The sequence below is a fragment of the Nycticebus coucang genome, chromosome 16 (assembly GCF_027406575.1).
Source record: "Nycticebus coucang isolate mNycCou1 chromosome 16, mNycCou1.pri, whole genome shotgun sequence".
Taxonomy (NCBI): Eukaryota; Metazoa; Chordata; class Mammalia; order Primates; family Lorisidae; genus Nycticebus; species Nycticebus coucang.
The window spans coordinates 91,439,769-91,462,625 of record NC_069795.1 but is presented as its reverse complement, the minus strand read 5'-3'; the positions used below and the strand labels follow the sequence as shown (position 1 = coordinate 91,462,625).

Below are 22,857 nucleotides of genomic sequence, written 5' to 3'. Positions count from 1 at the left end.
TTATTATTAAATCATAACTGTATACATTGATATGATCATGGGCCATCATACACTCGCTTCACAAACCATTTGACACATTTTTATCACAGTGGTTAACATAGCCTTTCCGGCGTTATCTCAGTTACTGTGCCAAAACATTTACATTCTACATTTACCAAGTTTCGCAAATACCCCTGTAATATGCACCACAGGTGTGATCCCACCGATCCCCCTCCCTCTTCCCACCCCACCCCCCTTTCCCACTTCTCCCTATTGTTAAGTTGTAGCTGGGTTATAGCTTTCATGTGAGAGTCCCAAATTAGTTTCATAGTAGGGCTGTGTACATTGGGTGCTTTTTCTTCCATTCTTGGGATACTTAACTAAGAAGAATATGTTCCAGCTCCATTCATGTAAACATGAAAGAGGTAAAGTCTCCATCTTTCTTTAAGGCTGCATAGTATTCCACGGAATACATATACCACAATTTATTAATCCATTCGTGGATCGATGGGCACTTGGGCTTTTTCCATGACTTAGCTATTATGAATTGGGCTGCAATAAACATTCTGGTACAAAATCTTTGTTATGTTGTGATTTTTGGTCTTCTGGGTATATGCCCAGCAGAGGAATTACAGGATTGAATGGCAGATCTATTTTCAGATCTCTGAGTGTTCTCCATATATCTTTCCAAAAGGAATGTATTAATTTGCATTCCCACCACCAGTGCAGAAGTGTTCCCTTTTCTCCGCATCCACGCCAACATCTCTGGTATTGAGATTTTGTGATATAGGCTAGTCTCATTGGAGTTAGATGATATCTCAAAGTAGTTTTGATTTGCATTTCTCTGATGATTAAAGATGATGAGCATTTTTTCATATGTCTGAAGGCCGTGCGCCTGTCTTCTTCAGAGAAGTTTCTCTTCAAATCCCTTGCCCAGCCTGCGATGGGATCCCTTGTTTTTTTCTTGCTGATGCGTTTGAGTTCTCTGTGGATTCTGGTTATTAAACCTTTGTCAGAGATATGCCCTGCAAATATCTTCTCCCATTCTGAGGGCTGTATGCTTGCTCTGCTTACTGTGTTCTTAGCTGTGCAGAAGCTTTTTAGTTTGATCAAGTCCCAGTAGTGTATTTTTGAAGCTGCTTCAATTGCCCGGGGGGTTCTCCTCATGAAATACTCACCCAGACCAGTTTCTTCAAGGGTTTTCCCTGCATTCTCCTCTAGTATTTTTATAGTTTCATGTCTTAAGTTTAAATCTTTAATCCAATGAGAGTCTATCTTAGTTAATGGTGAAAGGTGTGGGTCCAATTTCAGTCTTCTGCAGTTTGCCAGCCAGTTCACCCAGCACCATTTGTTAAATAGGGAATCTTTTCCCCACTGAATGTTTTTAATTGGCTTGTCAAAAATCAAATGGCGGTAAGTAGCTGGATTCATCTCTTGGTTCTCTATTCTGTTCCAGATATCTACTTCTCTGTTTTTGTGCCAGTACCATGCTGTTTTGATCACTATCGATTTGTAGTAAAGTCTGAGGTCTGGTAGTGTGATTCCTCCTGTTTTGTTTTTATTTCTGAGTAATGTCTTGGCTATTCGAGGTTTTTTCTGATTCCATATAAAACGAAATAATGTTTTTTCAAGATTTTTAAAATATGACAATGGAGCTTTAATAGGGAGTGCGTTGAAATTATATATTGCTTTGGGTAGTATGGACATTTTGATAATGTTGATTCTTCCCAGCCATGAGCATGGTATGTTTTTCCATTTGTTAACATTTTCAGCTATTTCTTTTCTTAGAGTTTCATAGTTCTCTTTATAGAGATCTTTCACGTCTTTTGTTAGGTAAATTCCCAAATATTTCATCTTCTTTGGCACTACTGTGAATGGGATAGAGTCCTTAACTGCTTTTTCAATTTGACTGTTGTTGGTGTATATAAAGGTTACCGATTTATGAATGTTGATTTTGTAACCTGAGATGCTGCTGTATTCCTTGATCACTTCTAGGAGTTTTGCAGTAGAGTCCCTAGTGTTTTCCAGATACACAATCATATCATCTGCGAAGAGCGAGAGTTTGATCTCTTCTGACCCTATATGGATACCCTTGATCGCCTTTTCTTCCCTAATTGCGGTGGCTAAAACTTCCATTACAATGTTGAAAAGCAATGGAGACAATGGGCAGCCTTGTCTGGTTCCTGATCTGAGTGGAAATGATTCCAATTTAACTCCATTCAATATGATATTGGCTGTGGGTTTGCTGTAGATAGCCTCTATCAGTTTAAGAAAAGTCCCTTCTAGACCAATTTTCTTGAGTGTTCTGATCATGAAGGGATGCTGGATATTATCAAAAGCTTTTTCTGCATCAATTGAGAGAATCATATGGTCTTTGTTTTTTAATTTGTTTATGTGCTGAATTACATTTATAGATTTACGTATATTGAACCAGCCTTGAGACCCTGGGATAAAACCAACTTGGTCATGATGTATAATTTGTTTGATGTGTTGCTGGATTCTGTTTGTTAGGATCTTGTTGAATATTTTTGCATCTATATTCATTAGTGATGTTGGTCTATAATTTTCTTTTCTTGTTGGGTCTTTTCCTGGTTTGGGGATCAGGGTGATGTTTGCTTCATAGAACGTGTTGGGTAGTCATCCTTCTTTTTCTACATTTTGGAACAGGTTGAGTAATATAGGTACTAATTCCTCTTTAAAGGTTTGGTAGAATTCTGATGTGAAACCATCTGGTCCCGGGCTTTTCTTTTTAGGGAGGTTTTGTATAGTTGATGCTATTTCTGAACTTGATATGGGTCTGTTCAACATTTCCACTTGATTCTGGTTAAGTCTTGGAAGGTGGCGTGCTTCCAAGTATCGGTCTATTTCCTTCAGATTTTCGTATTTCTGAGAATAAAGTTTCTTGTAATATTCATTAAGGATTTTTTGGATTTCTGATGAGTCTGTGGTTATTTCGTCTGTGTTGTTTCTGATTGATGATATTAGAGATTTTACTCTTTTTTTCCTGATTAGGTTGGCCAGAGTTTTATCTATTTTATTGACCTTTTCAAAAAACCAGCTTTTTGATTTATTGATCTGTTGTATTATTCTTTTGTTTTCAATTTCATTTAATTCTGCTCTAATTTTGGTTATTTCTTTTCTTCTACTGAGTTTGGGGTTGGAATGGTCTTCCTTTTCCAGTTGCGTGAGATGTCCCATTAAGTTGTTAACTTCCTCTCTTTCCGTTCTCTTGAGGAAGGCTTGCAGTGCTATAAATTTCCCTCTTAGAACTGCGTTTGCGGTGTCCCAGAGGTTCTGATAGTTTGTGTCTTCATTGTCGTTTTGTTCCAAAAAATTGGCGATTTCTTTCTTAATCTCATCTCTGACCCAGCTATCATTCAGCATAAGGTTATTTAACTTCCATGTTTTTGTATGGGTATGCAGATTCCTGTTGTTACTCAATTCAAGTTTTATTCCATGATGGTCCGAGAAGATGCATGGAATAATTTCTATTCCTTTAAATTTACTGAGGTTAGACTTGTGACCTAAAATGTGGTCAATTTTGGAGTAAGTTCCGTGGGCGGATGAGAAGTATGTGTATTCAGTTTTGTTGGGATGAAATGTTCTGTAGATGTCTGCTAAATCTAAATATTGGATGGTTAGGTTTAAATCTAAGATTTCTTTGCTCAGCTTCTTTCTGGAGGATCGATCCAACACTGCCAAGGGAGTGTTGAAATCTCCGACGATTATGGAGCTGGAGGAAATCAAGTTACTCATGTCTGTTAGAGTTTCTCTTATAAATTGAGGTGCATTCTGGTTGGGTGCATAGATATTAATAATTGAGATCTCATCATATTGAGTATTACCCTTAACAAATATGAAGTGACCATTCTTGTCCTTCCTTACTTTTGATGGTTTAAAGCCTACTGTATCTGCAAATAAAATTGCAACACCTGCTTTTTTCTGATTACCATTTGCCTGAAATATGGATGACCATCCTTTCACCCTGAGTCTGTATTTGTCTTTTAAGTTGAGATGTGACTCTTGTATGCAACAAATATCTGGCTTGAGTTTTTGTGTCCAGTCAGCTAACCTATGCCTCTTTAGAGGACAGTTTAAGCCATTCACATTGATGGAGAGTATTGATAAGTCTGGTGGAATTTTGGGTATCGAGTTTTTCAAAGGTCCAGTGGACATTTTTAATCCTTTCGCCAGTGTGGAAGTTGGAGTTTGATCCGAAGTTTCTGAGTGAGTTTACTTTTGTGGTATAGGATTGGGTTGGTCATTGTGGAGGATAGGTCTGAGAACATCCTGAAGAGCTGGTTTATTTATGGCAAATTTTTTCAACATATGAATGTCATTGAAGTATTTAATTTCTCCATCATAGATGAAACTCAGTTTAGCTGGATACAAGATCCTGGGTTGAAAGTTTTTTTGCTTTAGGAGATTAAAAGTTGATGAGCAGCCTCTTCTGGCTTGAAAAGTTTCAGCAGAGAGATCTACAGTTATTCTAATATTCTTACCTTTGTACGTTATAGTTTTCTTTCGCCGGGCTGCTTTGAGAATCTTCTCTTTCATGTTAACTTTAGTGAAGCTAATTATGATATGTCTGGGGGATAACTTATTGGGGTTGAATCGTGCTGGGGTTCTGAAGCTGTCTGCTATCTGAATTTCAGATTCTCTAGGCATGTCTGGAAAATTTTCTTTCATAATTGCATGCAGAAGGGCCTCTGTGCCCTCGGAGGCGACTTCATCGTTCTCAGAAATTCCTATAATCCTTATGTTGCTTTTTTTCGAATTATCTGAGAGTTCTCTGAGTGAGTGATCCGTTTTTGCTCTCCATTTCTCTTCCTCTTTGAGAGATTGGGAGCATTTGAAGACTTTATCTTCAATGTCAGAAATCCTTTCTTCTGCTTGCTCCATTCTGTTACTGAGGGATTCTACTGTATTTTTCATATCTTTGAGGGCTGTAAGTTCTTGCTTCAGTGTGTCTAAGTCTTTGGTGGTTTTGTCTTTAAATTCGTTAAATTCTTGAGGCAATTTTTGAATTTCTCCTCGAATTCCTAATTCCATTTTATTAATGTTGTCTGCAATCCAAATTCTAAATTCGATTTCTGACATCTCAGCCAGTTGTGTATGAATGGGATCTTCAATCACATCTGCCGTATCTTTTCTTGGGGGGGGTTGATCTATTCTGGTTATTCATGTTACCAGAGTTTTTCCGCTGATTCCGCCCCATGGTTATTTTACTCCCTTTGGTTTTTCCCCTGGGGTTTTATCGAGGGCCCGTACAGTGTTGTGGCCTGAGAAACTGGGGCCCTGTCTGGTGTGGTGGAGCAAAGTGGTTCTGTCTTGTTTTCAGCTGGTTTCTGTTCGATCCTATTGCAACTTCTACTCTAGCTTGAAGTCTCAGCTGTGTGGAAAAATCAGCAATTAAGTCACCCTGCCTGCCCACCTCTGGCCCCAGTTGGAAAAGGAGAATCAAACCTTCCTACAATCGCACACCCAGGGCACCGCCTGAAAAGTCCTCAGTCTATTAGCCCAGTTCAAAAGGTCCAAATCAACTGTCTCAATCGGCACTTGTCTCGGGTGGGAGAGTTCAAGAGGTCTCTGGGAACTGGATCACAGGGGCCGGGTGACTCCTCTGACACGGCTCACCCCAGTGCAGCGTGGAGTCAGGAGGAGCCACCCAGCAAACAGAGCAGTCTAGGAAGGTTGACGTCTCCTTCCCCACTTTGCCCCTCCGTCGGACCCAGTCACTGGTATCTCTGCAGATGGCTAACCCAGTTGCCTGCAGTGAACAGACACTCCAGGGGTTTGCACCTGCCTGAATCGCAAGGAAGTCTGCCAGGCCCCCGCAGACTGCCACTATCTAGCAGGAGGAGATGGGGCCTGACATCTTTGAGTGTTTGATGCAGGTGATGGGAAGGAGGTGTTCACTCAGGCTTAGCCCCATCCCTGATGGATGCTGCTAACGGAACAGAACAGAACAGACAACTTTGCGGGGTTCTGTCTCTATTCCTGTCGAAATCGCCTACAGAAGACGGGCTGTTTTGAGTTCAAACGTCTTTGCTGCTGGAGATTTGTGTCCGAACACCTCTCTGGGTCAGCCTGCCCTGGAAGCTTCCCGGGTTGTGAGCGGTGTCAGGAAATCCCCCGCTCACCGGTGGCCTCCTCTGGTTGCCCAGGGAGACAGGGGGTGTGGCCTCAGAATATCCAGAAGTGAGCGTTCTGCCGTTAAAGAAAAAACGGCTGTTGATCTACCTCCAGGGAACTGCTGCTCTGGTGTGGGCACTCAGGCGACCCTTTTCTCCTCTGTCCCGTGCCCCAGAGTCAGCACTGAGCGGCTGCAGTTTGTGCTGGGTCCACACCCCTCAAGAGATCCCCCAAGAATCAGAACTCTTGGGGGATGGGCCCCCAGACCCCGATTGGGAGTGGGGGGGGGAAGCTAGAGTTTCATTCAGTTTTATGCAACACTACGGCCCAGGGAGGGCTCCTGCACTGCACCGCAGGGAAGTGCCGCCAAGGCTTGATTTCCCCTCAGCAGAGTGCCCTCTCCTCGCTCACGTGTCCCAGAGTCAGCGCTGACCTGACGCAGCTCAGGCACTGTGCACTCCCCTCGAGAAATCACCCAAGGATCCGAACTCCTGGGGGATTGGCCCTCAGACCCCAGTGAGAGTAGGGGCTCTCAGCTCTAAGCGGGGAAGCTAGAGTCTTATTCAGTCTTGTGCCATGTAATGTTGCCCGGGGAGGGTTGGTGCACTGCACCGCAGGGAAGTGCCGCGAGGCTTGACTCCCCCTCAGCCCGGTGCCCTCTCCTCACTCGCGCGCCTCAGAGTCAATGCTGACCAGTCGCAACTCGGGGACTGTCCACTCCCCTTGAGAAATCACCCAAGGATCCGAACTCCTGGGGGACAGGCCTCCAGACCTCAGTGGGCGGGAGGGGAGTGCCGGAAGGGTTGTGGGCGAAGGATTCCCAAAGTTTTATTCAGTTCTATGCCTGGCAGGAGAATACCACGACACCCCAGTAGGGGAGGTAGGTCCAGTTTTTAGAAGGTCTCTCCTGTGGAGTGTAGTGGGAGGGCCTTTAATTTCTGCCCGCTTGTTTAATTGTGGGGCTCTTGAGCCGGTCTCATGGGGGAGGGGGACTCCCGTCCGCTTGGTGGTGGATTTTGTACCTTTTGTTTGCGTCCTTGTGATCACAGCTTGCCTCAGCGGTGTTGATGTGCGTTCTTTAACCTTCTCTCTTGGTGAGGCTCAAGTCCACCAGGATACTTAACTAAATTCCTGTCCCTTAACTCTCCTTCTGGACGGGAGCCTCTGTTGAAAGCTGGCTTCAGTCCGCCATCTTGCCTCCCTCCCAAAATGTACATGTTTCGGGCATTGCCTGTAGCTCAGTGGGTAGGGTGCCAGCCACATACACCCAGGCTGGCAGGCTCAAACCCAGCCCAGGCCTGCTAAACAATGACAGCAGAAAAAAAAAAAAAAAAAAAATATCTGGGTGTTGTGGTGGGTACCTGTAGTCCCAGCTACTTGGGAGGCTGAGGCAAGAGAATCACTTAAGGCTAATGAGGTTGCTATGAACTGAGACAGCACAGCACTCTACCGAGGGGCAACATAGTGAAACTCTGTCTCAAAAAAAAAAAAGTAGATATTTAAATAAACTTGTCCTTTCTTCCTTATTACTTCTTCTATTATGCCACTGTTGCTGTCTTAAACTCCTTCCAAACCAGATTACCTGCTGTTCCACAGACTCATTTGAACTTTCGTAACATTGTGCCTTTGTTTTGATTTTGTGTTGTTAACCAGTTATTCAAATGCCAATTTTATTTTTTGAGAATTTGAAGGGATTTTTGTAGAAATGTAGAATTCATGATTTTGACTACAATTTCAAGAATGCAAGTATTTATGTAGATACTGTGGCTTTTTTCCTGAGCATCGTGAGGCCTGCTTCTCGTTACTCTTTCCGTTACTCCTTCCAGACTTCATTCTCACACAGCATGACGAACTTCCTGCCTCTGTTCCTTTTTCATGCTGTCCAATCTCTCTGAAATGTTCTCCCTTATGTGCCTTTGATTTTTTTAGCCTGTTGAACATTCCTCTTTTAAAGCTCTCACCAACTGTGATCATCATTAAATTATTTTTTCATTTCTAGCATCTTTGAATATAGCTGTTGATATTTTGTTCTTGATCTCTGCTATTTAATATTAATCATCTTGTCTTTGTTTCTTTTATAGTGTAAGTTGCTTACATATTTTAGATGCATGGTATGATTTTGTTTAATTTTTTGTATTATAGTAATTTCCTTAAGTTTAAACTTCTTCATAAAATATTTAATTTCATAGCCATGTTTTCGTTTTCTTAGTAAGGAGCAAGATAAGGCTAATTATACAGTCAAATATAACTGAAGGGAAGTTATACTTCTAATTCTTTTACCTTAACTATTATTATATAACAATTAATTGAAACACAATAAATTATGTTTGGCATTACTTTCACATTGTTTGATATACTACTAGAGTTCCTCTTATATGTTGGACAAGCACAGATTTTTTTTTTTTTTATTTTTTTGTAGAGACAGAGTCTCACTTTATGGCCCTCGGTAGAGTGCCATGGCATCACACAGCTCACAGCAACCTCCAACTCCTGGGCTTAAGCGATTCTCTTGCCTCAGCCTCCCAAGTAGCTGGGACTACAGGCGCCCGCCACAATGCCCAGCTATTTTTTGGTTGCAGTTCAGCTGGGGCCAGGTTTGAACACGGCACCCTCGGTATATGGGGACAGCACCTTACCAACTGAGCCACAGGCACCGCCCAAGGACAAGCACAGAATTTAGGCTCATTCAATCTGTTAATATGTTTATATTTCATATATCCTGAAAACAATTCCTATCATTCGTATGCTAGTTTTCATAAGAAATTTTTATTTTTCTGAGTTTTTTCTTGTATTATTAAGCTAGCCAAAGAAACCAATTACCTTACAGTCAATTTATACAGCTGCACCCCTCAAGATTCGGCAAGACAAAGTATATTGTCACTGTTATGATTTAAACAGATTGGTGTAAAATTAGGACATTGCCAACTTAATTGATTTAGTGAATGAAGAAGTTACATGGAGTATTCGTATTCTGACCCTTGTAAAGGGGCAACTGCCTTTTTATTTTTGTAGACAGAATCTCACTCTGTTGCCCAGGGTGGAGTGCTATGGCATCAACCTACCTCACAACAACCTCAAACTCCTTCCTGGGTTCAAGTGATTTTCCTGCCTCTGCCTCCCAAGTAGTTGAGACTACAAGCACCTGCCACAATGCCTGGCTAATTTTTTTATTTTTAGTAAAATTTTTTTTTAGTAAAATAAAAACATTGTTAAGCTGGTCTGGAACTCTTGAGCTCAAACGGACTTTTGCCTCAAGCCTCCCAAAGTGCTAGGATTACGGGTGCGAGTCACCATGCCCGGCCTGTCTTATCTTTTTAAACTGACATTGTCACAGATTTTTTCCTTTTTTTTTTTTCCTTTTAAAAGATTTTGGATTAATATAAGTATGCATCGGATTTGGGATTTTTAGATTCTTTATGGAATTTTAGGTAAGTTATCTCAGTGATCACTTACCTAAAGCATTTTTATTTCTTTAACATTCTAGGTTATTTTTCATATTTCATACTAAACAAAGAGTAAAAGAATAATTAATCCATTTCTTCTTTTTCTGACACAGAACTAAATACAATACAAAATAAGTTGTATCTAGTGTCAGCATTTTTGTTAACTCTTACTCACCTTCACCATTAGGTTTAATTTGTATTATATAACCAAAGTCCAAAATAAATTATTAAGATGCTATTTTAGATCTATCTTCTCCAACTTCTAAAAAATCAAGAATTTAATAGCAAAATCGATAGGTTCCAGTTATCTTATTTAAAAAAATTATACTATAATTGCCAATAAATAGTAAAAGAACAAAGGAAAGTAGAATAAAAGTCTTGAACTCTAGAAAGCAGATAGTTTTGTAGCAAGCACAAGTACATGATTTTATTTAACACCTTAGTAAATCTGATTTTACTTTTCTTAGTATTACATCTATATAATGTATATATTATTTTTCAATGTTAATTCATTGATCTCTCCTTTTTCTTTTTAGTATACTGTGTGGAATTTTGTTCCAAAAAATTTATTTGAACAATTCAGAAGAGTGGCAAATTTTTATTTTCTTATTATATTTTTGGTTCAGGTAAGCTTTATTACTCAATAGACTGTTAAAGTTGTAAACATGATTTCTAAAAATATATATTAGTACAGGGAAAAATTATACTGTGTTCTTAATTGTTTGATTCTGTGACCATTTTTTATGCAAAGTTCACCATTGTCTTCAGTGAATGCAATGTTCTAAATTACATCTAGATTTCTAAAACGTAACCTATGAGTTTTAATGTTAATTATATTTTGTTTCTTCAGTGGTATGCTGCAGTATTTAAATTAACCATAATCTACGAATATAACCTGTCATCTTTCAGACGCTCTACTTCAGAACACAAATATTTTGGCTTTTAAAATACAGTGAATATTTTTGGCATATTTCTCCCAATGGAATCATCTTTGTTGAAAGTATACTTTTATTTGGCTTTTAATTTTAATTTTTTATTAACCTAAACATTTTAAAAGAATTTTAATTTTTGAACATCCCTGTGATTATATATAATTTATTCAAGAGACCATTTTCTTAGCTTAAGTTTATGTTCATTATAGACCATTTGGCAGTTTCTTAATTTTCACGTTGTGATTTGATATCTATATCAAAATATCAAGGGAACAGCCCGTGAAACTTAATTATAAGTCAAGATTTTAAAAATAGTGATTGTCACCTTTCCTTTAAAGACGTTATTAATCTCATAAAACTTTAGCAGATTATTTCATTGTGGCACTGAATTTTTGTATAGGCTCCGAACTTTTGTCCTGGTAGAACCTGCCGTTTCAAAAGAAAAATTAAAAGTTGTCAGGTGATCATTTTAAAACTTTAGGAAATACTTGCTTTTTTATAAAATTGCTTTTCTTCATGACCAATAAGGACCTTCTTAATTTCTATTAATAGAGCATCGTCTTGATTTTCTTGGAAAAGCAAGGAATTTATACTAACCATATCTACATAACATGCATGCATTTGTGAAAATAGTAGCTGAAATCAGGAATTCAGCTTGTCTATGGAAAAGAACAAATTTAATTGGCCTGTCCAGATTAAAGGAACATTACTACCTCATGAGATCTATGTCCTAACTAGCCACATAGAATTACTGCAGATATATATTTCTCCAGCAGTTTGTTGAAACCTCAGTTGTATGATTTAAATCATAATTGTAGCATCATTTTCCTAGCTGTCCCCCTCTGGCTCTGCTGGATATAACAAAAAGGGCTTCACCTGAGGAAAAAAACCCTTTCTGTGGTCCCATTTCTAGTTCTTTTTCCCCTACTACTGAGGTGAGTTTATTTTAAATCCCAGGGCAAAAACTGCTGACAAATTTCAGCATTTATTAGTATGTGCAAAGAATGTGATCTGAGCAGCTATCATTCCACTCCTGGGTCTAGATTGAGGAAAACCTTAAGGATGCTATGTGTTAAGCCAGCAGAGTGACTGAGTTCATTCTAGAAACCTGTGTGACTAGCCAATAGATTTAAGTATTCTACCAACCCCATTTAATACCATAAAGTGAAATTGTGAACTAAAATTATGGCTATTGCATAATAGTATTAGATTTTAGATATTAGTAGTGTGACATGTACAATATAAAAATATAAGACTCTGCATTCTTTTTTTTAAAATCTAGCTTATGATTGATACACCTACCAGTCCAATTACCAGTGGACTTCCTTTATTCTTTGTGATAACAGTAACCGCCATAAAGCAGGTATGAAATACTTTCTATTATTGTTGTTTTTCCCCCAAGTCATTAAACAGTTACTAAATATTTCTATTCCAAAGTAACATTTACGAGGGCTGTCCAGAAAGTATCTACCATGTACTATGAAAATTAGAGGCATGCATGGCTAGTTACTTTCTGGACAGCCCTCATGTTGTTGTGAAAATAATTCCCATTCATTTGTTTGATATGTGGTAAAATCAAACTAAGATAGCCATTCTATTATATTTTAGGTACCTGGTGAATTATAGAGTGATTACCATTGTTAAAATATGTTGTTCCCTTGACACATCTAGGTAGCTTCTAAAAAATGAGTATTATATATGTACAAACATATGAAACCATTCTTCTTATGATCTTTGTAAAGAACTTTATGCTGTTCAAAGGAAATGCAGCTCAAAAGGGATATGTTTATAGGGAATAGAACATTTGTGAATAAAAATTGTATAGTATTTTTCTACTATTTTTTATTAAATCATAGCTGGGTACATTAATGCAATCATGGGGTACAATGTGCTGGTTTTATATATAATTTGAAATATTTTCATTATACTGGTTGAGATAGCCTTCACGGCATTCTCTTAGTTACTGTGTTAAGACATTTATATTCTACACTTAGTAAATTTCACATGTACCCTTGTAAGATACACTGTAGGTGCGAAATATGTTTCTACTTTTTTAAAGCTTTTTCTGGTGAAGTTATTTCTTATGTAAAGTACTACACCCTAGGTGAAATAGTTTGAATCAAATCATGAATTAACATTAAAACCTATATAGAGAAAATAAGATTACTGGATAAACATAACAATTAAGAAATAATGATGGGTGGAGCCTATAGGGCTCAGTGAGTAGGGTGCCGGCCCATATACCAATGGTGGAGGGTTCAATCCCAGCCCCAGCCAAACTGCAGCAAAAAAATAGCCAGGCATTATGGCAGGCACCTGTAGTCCCAGCTACTTGGGAGGCTGAGGCAAGAGAATTGCCTAAGCCTAGGAGTTGGAGGTTGCTGTGAGCTGTGACGTCACTGTACTCTACTGAGGGTGACAAAGTGAGACTCTGTCTCTAAAAAAAAAACAAGAAAGAAAGAAAGAAAAGAAATAATGATAGCCAGGCGTTGTGGCGGGTGCCTATAGTCCCAGCTACTTGGTGGCGGGTGCCTATAGTCCCAGCTACTTGGGAGGCTGAGGCAAGAGCCCAAGAGTTTGAGGTGAAGCTGTGAGCTGTGAAGCCACTGCACTCTACCGAGAGGGACATAATAAGACTGTCTCAAAAAAAAAAAAAAAAAAAGATAGGAAGTAATAATGAAGTTTATAGAAATGCCATGTTGATATAACCACCTCTCCTCAAAAAATCTTGGCAGAGACTCAGTTATATACAGATGATTTCATCTACATGCAAGAGAGTTAGATTTCTTCTGTAAATGTGATAAATTTTCATTTTGTAAGATGTAGGGACAAGATAAATTGGCAAACATTTTATACTTCCAGGATGGTTATATAAGAAGATAAGAGGAGGCTATAGATTAACAATGACATTATATGTACAATATGTCAGAGAATATTAAGCCATAGCTCTCACTAGGTTTGATTTCCCTTTCTTCACTCTTCTATTAGACACTAGAATTTGTCTGTATTAATCAATAAGCATCCAGCTCACTCTATACATTTACGTATTTTATTTAGTTTTGCAGATGTCATTTATTTTATTCAAGTAACTCATTTTTGTTCCCTGGACCTCTTTTCTCTATATATTTTCCTCTTAGGTGATTTCATCCAGTCTAGTGGCTTAAAGTACCATCTCTATATTGATGGTTCTCAAACTTATACCTGTCCTGAAACTATTCTTTGAGCTCCCAATGTACAGACATTGGGACATTTGTACATTTCCAGTTGGTCATCTCACAACAATCTTAAACAGAACAACTGATTTTTTTTCCTCTAAAACTGTACTACTATTATTTTTTTCCCAGTTTATTGAAAGGCATAACCATCCACTTACCACAAAACTTGATGTCATTATTCTTTGATTGTTTTATCCCCATCTTCAAGATCTACCTCTTGAGTCCAAGCCACCATTATCCCTTTCCTGGACAATCACATTCTTCTCCAAATAGTTCTCTCACTTCCACTCTAGCTCGCCTACAGTTTTCACACAGCAAGTTGATGGATCTCACTACCCGCCTCCGTAAAACTGTTCAGTAGCTTCGTACTATGAACAAAACAAGTCTTTTCAGGATCTGCAGAGATATATGAGGTTTATCTCTGGTTCCTTTTGCTTCATTTCCTACCATTTTTCCTTTTACTCACTGTGTTCCAGACATGTACCTCTACTTGACCTCAAACATGGTCAGCATTCTGTTTCCAAGGCTTTATGTCTTGTTCTAATTGTACTCTCTTCCTGGCAAGTTCATCCACCCAATAATTTGCATGGCTCACTCTCTGAGTTTATTTATACTTAAGCTTTGTGTTTTCCTGCCACCATGTCACTCTTCTTGCGTTAGCCTTCTCCCATTATATCTTTGGTCACTACCTTTTGTTCTATTGAATAAATGTTTATTAGTTTATTTGTCACTTTCATTGAATATTTAACTCTAGGAGGGCAAGACTGTTTTAAATACCAATTTATTTCCAGTGAATAGAACAAGGCCATGCATATACTGGGCCTTCAGTAGATACTTGTTTAATAGATGAACGAATGAACCTACTGAATATTTTTAAAAGTAACATAAAATGTGACAACGCCTCTTGCCTTTAGCTCCCAGTAGGTATTTGGCCAGATACAGACTGTATTTAATTGGAATGTGATACAATTAACTGAGTTGGGAAAAATACTAGTGAATTTTTATCTGCAAAATAAGATAATTTATAATAATTGATAACCTGTCTTCTTCCAAAACTCTGAAGGTGGGAAGCAGAGGGATTATACCTCAAATCTGTGTTAGTATGGCTATTGCAATTGAAGGCCAAGTTTACATGAAGAACTTCTTGACAACTAAGGAAAAGGAGCAATATGAAAGGTCACATAATTTTTAGAGAGAAATTTTGATCTATAAGGATTTCTGTATCAAAATTTCAAGACTTAGAATTTTCTCTTTTTTTCTTATAGAAATACTTGTATACATATTATTGAAGTATTATTTGCAATGTCAAATGATTCTCTTTTAAAACAACTGTTTTTTACTCGATTAGTAAACACAACTGCTTCCAGGTATTCAGGTTTATATATCCATCACTACACTACATATCAGTAGAATAAATTTTGGAAAAATTGTAAAAATAAAAATTGCCATATTTCAACTTTCCCTTCTTGTGTTCCCCCCATTAGTCTGCTTTTGTCCTTTGTACTTTATCAAAATAAGGAAAGGCTCTATTATCAATTACTTACACTTTAACATGAATGAAGTTGTCAATTCTTTGTTTTTAACTTTTCCCAATCATATTTATGTATTAAATCTTCTCTGCAGTTGTTTAATGAAAATATAATGCTTTGATAAATAAGACAGTTTTTGCCCCATGTGAACCTAAAACCTATGAAGTAGGAAAGTAAGATAAAATATAAAAATAATCATAGGTTAATGTAGTAGTAAGATCCAGTTAGGGATAGAACACTTGAAGAGAGAGATATCATGGAAGAAATATTATGAAGATGAGTCTTGGAATATGGGTAAAATGACAATTGATGAAGAAGGTGAGGTATAAACAAACAACTTGGGCAAAGGCCTAAATGCAAAAAAAGGCAAGACCTTTTGAGGAAATGATTAAGTCCAACTAATGTTTTTCCCTGTTTAGGAGAGTCTTCTGAAATCATATTAGAAGTGTTAAGTTGTTTCTAAATTAAGGAAACTGGAAGATACTTTGCTCTAAGCATTGAGAGTCACTGAAGAGAGGTTTTGAGTAGGGTAGTGAATTAAAACATTGTTTTGGAAGATTAATTGGGCAGTAATGTGTAGGATGCATTAGAATTAGTGAGCTTTTGTAAAAAAAGAAACTGTTTGAATTATTATTGCTCTTCTATTAATGTCATCTGACTATATGAAAAGATAATTTCAGAAAAGATGTTTTGACTCTGTTAAATTTCTCTGAAATAGCATACAGCTTACATGGGGCCAAACATAATTTAGGTGTCTGAAGAGTGCTTTGCAAAAAGATTTCTCCTTGAAAAAAGATAGACCTTCAAGGCAATCATTAATATTTTGGTTTTATGTTTATGGTGTTTTAATATTTTTAAAGTAATAGGTGCACATATTTTTGAAGTTAGAAACAGTACAAAATAGCATAAAGTAAAAAAGTCTGTCTTACATATCTGACCCCCAGTCTCCTAGTTCTCCTCCCAAGGGAGCATTTATTTGTAATTTAGTCCAGATGTCTGTATAAAGTGTTCGCATAGACAAGCTTATTTTTTTCTATGAACATATTTGTTCTATGCTACAAGTGGAACATAACCTATTCTGCACCTTACTTTTTTTTCTTTTTTTTTGAGACAGAGTTTCACTTTGTTGCACACAACAATCTCAAACTCTTGGGCTCTTACCTCTGTTTTTTGTTTTTAATAGAGATGAGTTCTCCCTGTTGTTCAGGCTGGTCTCGAACTCCTGAGCTCAAGGTATCCACCCTCCTCAGCCTCCCAGAATGCTAGGATTACAGGTGTGAGACACCATGCCTGGCCTGCACCTTACTTTTTATAACTTAGTACTATCTCTTAGATACCCTTCCATTATTTGTACTTGTGCTGTACCTTTGAGTTCTTGAATTTTCTTAAAATAGCATAGGAAATCTTTTCCACTTAAAAAAAGATTGCCATTTCTTAGCATTTAATTACAGGATTCTTTGTGAAATGCTTGTATTTGTTTTCCTTTCTAATGATGGTCCATATAGCCTATCATATTTTCACAAGCACTGATATCCCAGCATTGAAAATTCATGTATAGTAATCATGAATTACTATAGTATCCCAGCATTGAAAATCATGTATAGTAATCTTCCTGGCATCTGTGGAGCTTGATAGATTCTGGATAAATGTAAATTTTAGTTGCTTGAGAGTTACTATTAAAAATAGGCCTGATTCTGTATCCCATGCTATACCATTTCATATCATGCCATAAACTCTATATTGACTTGATATTAATGTTGAAATACACTCACTAAAAGCAAATTAAGGCTCGGCGCCTATAGCTCAAGTGGCTACAGCCACATACATTGGAGCTGGCAGGTTCAAATCCAGCCTGAGCCTGCCAAACAGCAATGACTACTACAACTAAAAAAAAAAAAAAACAATCGCCGGGTGTTGTGGCAAGTGCCTGTAGTCCCAGCTACTTGGAAGGCTGAGACAAGAGAATCACTTAAACCCAAGAGTTGGAGGTTGCTGTGAGCTATGACACCACAGCACCCAGGGCGACAATTTGAGACTCTGTCTCAAAAAAAAAAAAGAAAATTAAGTGAAATACAAACTTTATTTAATAATAACACAGTTTACTGTATTATAAATGCAGTGTACAATTTTGGTTAAATGATAGTCAATACACTTTACAACTTCACTACCATATTTCCTTAATTTCAAGTAGCACACGTTAACACTTAAAACTGTTAGAACACAGGGGAGCTGCAGGAGTGATACACAGAGTGTTTGCTTACTGATGGCACAGTGCACCAGGTTCAAATTCTGATTTTTGGCAGGGGCAGATTGCATTCTGGTTGTTCGAGTTCCAGATAATGGGGAATTTACAGTATAACTTTCAACTCCCCCCAAATTTTAATAATACTGTACTGTCTCACTTATTTTATATATATATTTTTGGAGACAGAGCAAGACTCTGGCATGACAGTGGCATGACTCCACCTTACTGCAACCCCAACACCCCGGCTCAAGCAGTCCTGCCACCTAAGCTATACATGCACACCATCATGTCCAGCTACTTTTCAAAAATTTGTTTGTGTAGACAGGGTCTTGTTATGTTGCCCAGGCTGGTCTTGAACTCTTGGCCTTAAGTGAACTTCCTATCTGAGCCTCCCAAAGCACTGGGATTACAGGCATAAGCTACTATGTTTGACCTAATAGCATACTATTCACCAGAAAAGCCTTGCTGATATGATAAACAGTTGATGAACACATATCTTATATGTTACATGTATTATATACTCTGTGTGTGTGTGTATTTTTTTTTTTAGACAGAGTCTCACTCTATCACCCTGGGTAGAATGCTGTGGCATCATAGCTCATAGTAACCTCAAAAAGCCTGGCTAATTTTTCTATTTTTAGTAGAAATAGGGTTTCACTCTTGCTTAGGCTGGTCTTAAATCCTTGAGCTCAAGGGATCTTCCTGCCTTGGCCTCCCAGAGTGCTAGGATTATAAGTGTTAGCCACGACACCTGGCTTTTTATACTGTATTCTTAACAATAAAGTGAGCCAGAGAAAAGAAACATTATTAAGAAGCTTACAAGGAAGAGGAAATATGTTTATTATCATTAAGTGGAGGGGAATCATCATAAAGTTCTTCATTCTTAAACTGGTCCTCTTCATTTAGAGTAGACTGAGGAACTAGAAGAAAAGGAGAGGTCGGTCTTGCTGTCAAAGGGGGACAGAGGAAGACGAGTTGAGGAGTTGGAGGAGGCAGAAGAGGCAGACACACTCAGCGTAACTAATCGGAAAAAATGTGCATACATAAGTGGGCCTGTGCAGTTCAAACCAATGTTGTTCAGGGGTCAGCTTCACTAATTATAAATAATTCTATTGTTCTGTTGTTTAAGAAAGTGAAAGAACTTAATCTCAGTTTCAAAATCTTTCATTTTTTTCCTACTTACTATTTGTAATTATGCTCTGTGAATTTACACTTTATGATTAAAATATCATTGTACATAGAATTTAGTGATGGATCAAGTGTTAGGGAAAGGTAAGAATCAGGAATGACTCCCCAGATTCCTGGCAAAAACAGCTTGGTAGATGGTGATGTCTTTTGTCAAGCTGGGAGACACTGGAAATTCAGTGGACTTTAGGGATAACGTTAATTTGGTTTTGAATGTTTAAGTAACTTATGAGACATCAAAGTGGAGACATTAGCAAAGCAGTTAAATATTCAGGTTTGGAATCCAGAAGAGAGACAGGATCTGGAAATACAAATTCAGAATTACCAGCATATTTTTACTATTTGAAAATACAAGGATAGAAGAAATTTCTTAGAAAGTGAAGTATGGGAAAAAGGTCTTCTATGTGAATAGAAGATGCTGCCCACAAAGCAATTGAGAAGTAACTAGAGGTCCTATGAAAGCCGGGAATATGTAGAATGAAAGCAAAGAAAAGAAAGTATTTCTAGTAGAAGCAAATACCAATTACCTATAAGCATATGCATCAAAATAGCCTAATATAATTCTAGTAAGTGAAATGCTTTTAGGCAAGTTTTTATGTTTTTTTTTTTTTTTTCTCATCTGGTAAAATTATCTTCAAATTAAACAGATATTTTTTATTCTTTGGATGTTTACAGGGATATGAAGATTGGTTACGACATAACTCAGATAATGAAGTAAATGGAGCTCCAGTTTATGTTGTTCGGAGTGGTGGCCTTGTAAAAACTAGATCAAAAAATATTCGGGTATGCATCTAGTAAATAATAAAATCTTTTATATTTCGGTACCATAACACATAATTCACTTTTGATTATGGTTTAGTTAAAAACCTACTTTCCTACACTAAAATACTTTGATAGACCATTTATTTATAACCTCATAAAAATAAGTCCTCAATTGCCTTTTAAAATCTGTATATTTACTTTTCTCCAAAATTCTTCATAGGTAGGTGATATTGTTCGAATAGCCAAAGATGAAATTTTTCCTGCAGATTTGGTGCTTCTGTCCTCAGATAGACCTGATGGTTCATGTCATGTTACAACTGCCAGTTTGGATGGAGAAACTAACCTGAAGGTTTGTTCATGCATGTGTTTGAGACTTGCTCTTGGTAAACAAAATAATCTTTGGGTATAGTATAGTATATTTTCCTTTGGTTAATTCAGTAAAGTTTGATCTGATTAAGGAGAAATTATTTTAAATCACTGAAACTTTTTAAAACATTAAAGTTTAAAAATGAATTAATGTTATATATTGTTATTTATAAATATTTATTATAAGCATTATAAGTATAGAATGTTATTATGTATTTAAGGGTAGCCTCACATGGTTTAGTTAATTCAAGTTAAAAATAGATTGTAATTTTAGGAATAATATAAACTTTTAATATTTTGGGTACCTTTTAAAATAAGGGACAGATTTAAATTTTCTCAGTTTTCAGAGTATAATCAAGAGTGAATATTCACATTTTTTTTACTGTTAAATCACTTATAAGCATAGACTTAATTTCCTTATTTGCAAAAGACCTTTACAGACAGGCAGTCATACTAGCTTTCTTTGCTCCTTGTTTATTTTACATTTTTCTTTCTCCTCTGTTTTGTCTAGCTGCCATGATTTTATCTGTAAAAGAGATTTGAATTACTTGATATCGAAGGTCCCATTTGGATCTTGAAACTGTGCAATTTAATTTGTTTTTTTCAGACACATGTTGCAGTTCCAGAAACAGCAGTATTACAAACAGTTGCCAATTTGGACACTCTCATAGCTGTGATAGAATGCCAGCAACCAGAAGCAGACTTGTACAGGTACAGTGTGTTGTTCTGTATACTCATCTTAAGTCCTGCTTTATAGACCTTGTTTATTATAACCATCAACATAAAATGAATCTTTAGCTAATTGGAGACATGTTTTGTGGGGCAGTTTGAAAGGGGATACATTTAAGGGGAAAAGAACTGAAAGCAGAATTTGTCAGAATTCCAAGCCAAAGCAGTGTTTTTATTCACAGGTTCCTTCATATCATCTATTTTGGTATTAACTGTGGGCTCACTTTGTAGCTTTAACAGTGGAAGTAATACTTCCTTAGAAGAAAATAATCTAATGATTTTTTTGGTAAGCTCCAATGAAGGTCGAGGCTATGTGTTTGTGTTCACTATTGTATTATTTAAAGGATACTACTTTTAAATTAGAACCTTATAATTTATATGACTTTCAATATTTCACTTACACATAGCACATAATAAAGTTAAAAAAGTGATAGAAACATTATTCTTAACAGCTATGAGTTTGTCAAGAATAGAAATCATTCTTATTCATCTTATTTATTACCTATCACAGCACAAAATTAATTTTTTTATTTTATTAGATTTTTAATAATTTTTATTTCAGAATATTATGTATATATAAACATTTTGGTTACGTAAATTGCTTTTGTACTGATTGAGTTATATGTGTGCCCATCACCAAGATAGTGTACATTATATGTATTAGATATGAATATACCATTCCTTACCTCCTTCCTCCTGCCCATTTGATTTTTAGTGAATGTTATTTTCATATGTGCACATTAAGTATTGATCAATCAGTTCCAATTTTTTTTTGTCTTTTATTTTTGAGACAGAGTCTATCTCTGTTGCCCCTGGTGTTGAGTGCCGTATCGTCCTCATAGTTCACAGCAACCTCATACTCAGGCTCAAGCGATCCTTATGCTTCAGCTTCCTGAGTAGCTGAAACTAAAGGTACTCCCCACCATGCCTGGCTGATTTTTCTGTTTTTAGTAGAGACAGGATCTCACTTTTGCTCAGGCTGGTTTTGAACTTCTGAGCTTAGGATTACAGGCGTGAGCCACCCCTCCCAGCCTGATTAGTTCTAATTTAACAGTGAGTACATGTGGCGTTTGTTTTTCCATTCTTTTTTTTTTTTTTTTCTTTTTGTAGAGACAGAGTTTCACTTTATTGCCCTCCGTAGAGTGCCGTGGCATCACACAGCTCACAGCAACCTCCAACTCCTAGGCTTAGGCGATTCTCCTGCCTCAGCCTCCCGAGTAGCTGGGACTACAGGTGCCTGCCACAACACCCGGCCATTTTTTTTGTTGTTGTTGCAGTTTGGCCGGGGCTGGGTTTGAACCTGCCACCCTCGGTATATGGGGCCGGTGCCCTGTTCACTGAGCCACAGGCGCTGCCCTGTTTTTCCATTCTTATGATACTTCATATAGAAGAATGATCTCCAGTTCCATCCGGCTTAATACAAGAGGTATTCGTGGCTGGGCGCTTGTAGCTCAAGCGGCTAAGGCACCAGCTACATATGCCAGAGCCCGTGGGTTCGAATCCAGCCCAGGCCTGCCAAACAGCAATGACAACTGCAACCAAAAAATAGCCGGGCATTGTGGCAGGCGCCTGTAGTCCCAGCTACTTGGGAGGCTGAGGCAAGAGAATTGCTTAAGCCCCAGGAGTTGGAGGTTGCTCTGAGCTGTGATGCCATGACACTCTACCCAGAGTGATAAGCTTGAGGCTCTGACCCCCACCCCACCCCCCCAAAAAAAACAAGAAGTATTCACCATTCTTTTTATGACTGAGTAGTACTCCATGATATACATATGCCATATTTTATTAATTTGTGTATCAATGGACACTTGGATTGTTTCTGCGTCTTTGATTCGTGAATCGTGATCCTGTAAACATTCTAGTGCGGGTGTCTTTTTAAATAGAATATTTTTTTTTCTTTGGGTAAATACCCAGTGGCGAGATTGCTGAATCAAATGGTAGATCTACTAGTTTTTGTTCTTTGAGGTGTCTCCATAAGAATTTCCATGGAAGTGTTAATAGTTTGCAGTCCCACTAACAGTGTATGAGTGTTTCTGTCTCCACATCCACACCAGCATTTGTTGTTTTGAGACTTCTGGGTTACTCACATGAGTTAAGTGATATCTCATGATTTTGATTTGCATTTCCCTCATGATTAAAGATGTTCTGAGTATTTTTTCATATGTTTGTTGGTTATTGGTTTATCTCCTTTTGAAAAGTTTCTGTCCATGCCTTTTGCTCACTTTTTAATGTTTTCTTTTTCTTGCTGATTTACCTGAGCTCTTCACTGATTGTGGGTATCAGCTCCTTACTGGGTGTATAGCACACAGACATTCTCTCCCATCTGTGGGTTATTTGTTC

At 37.6% G+C, this 22,857-nt stretch overlaps 1 protein-coding gene across 7 annotated transcripts in view; it reads left to right on the top strand.

Moving 5' to 3' along the window:
* Positions 1 to 22,857, top strand: part of ATP11B (ATPase phospholipid transporting 11B (putative)) — a 140,381-nt gene that overhangs the window by 35,381 nt on the left and 82,143 nt on the right. For all 7 annotated transcript variants that reach the window (XM_053565187.1, XM_053565186.1, XM_053565188.1 and 4 more), the window contains exons 3-7: positions 10,094 to 10,183; positions 11,772 to 11,852; positions 19,339 to 19,446; positions 19,646 to 19,774; positions 20,399 to 20,502. In XM_053565187.1, coding sequence (XP_053421162.1) covers positions 10,094 to 10,183; positions 11,772 to 11,852; positions 19,339 to 19,446; positions 19,646 to 19,774; positions 20,399 to 20,502 — 512 coding nt within the window. The remainder of the gene's footprint in view (positions 1 to 10,093; positions 10,184 to 11,771; positions 11,853 to 19,338; positions 19,447 to 19,645; positions 19,775 to 20,398; positions 20,503 to 22,857) is intronic.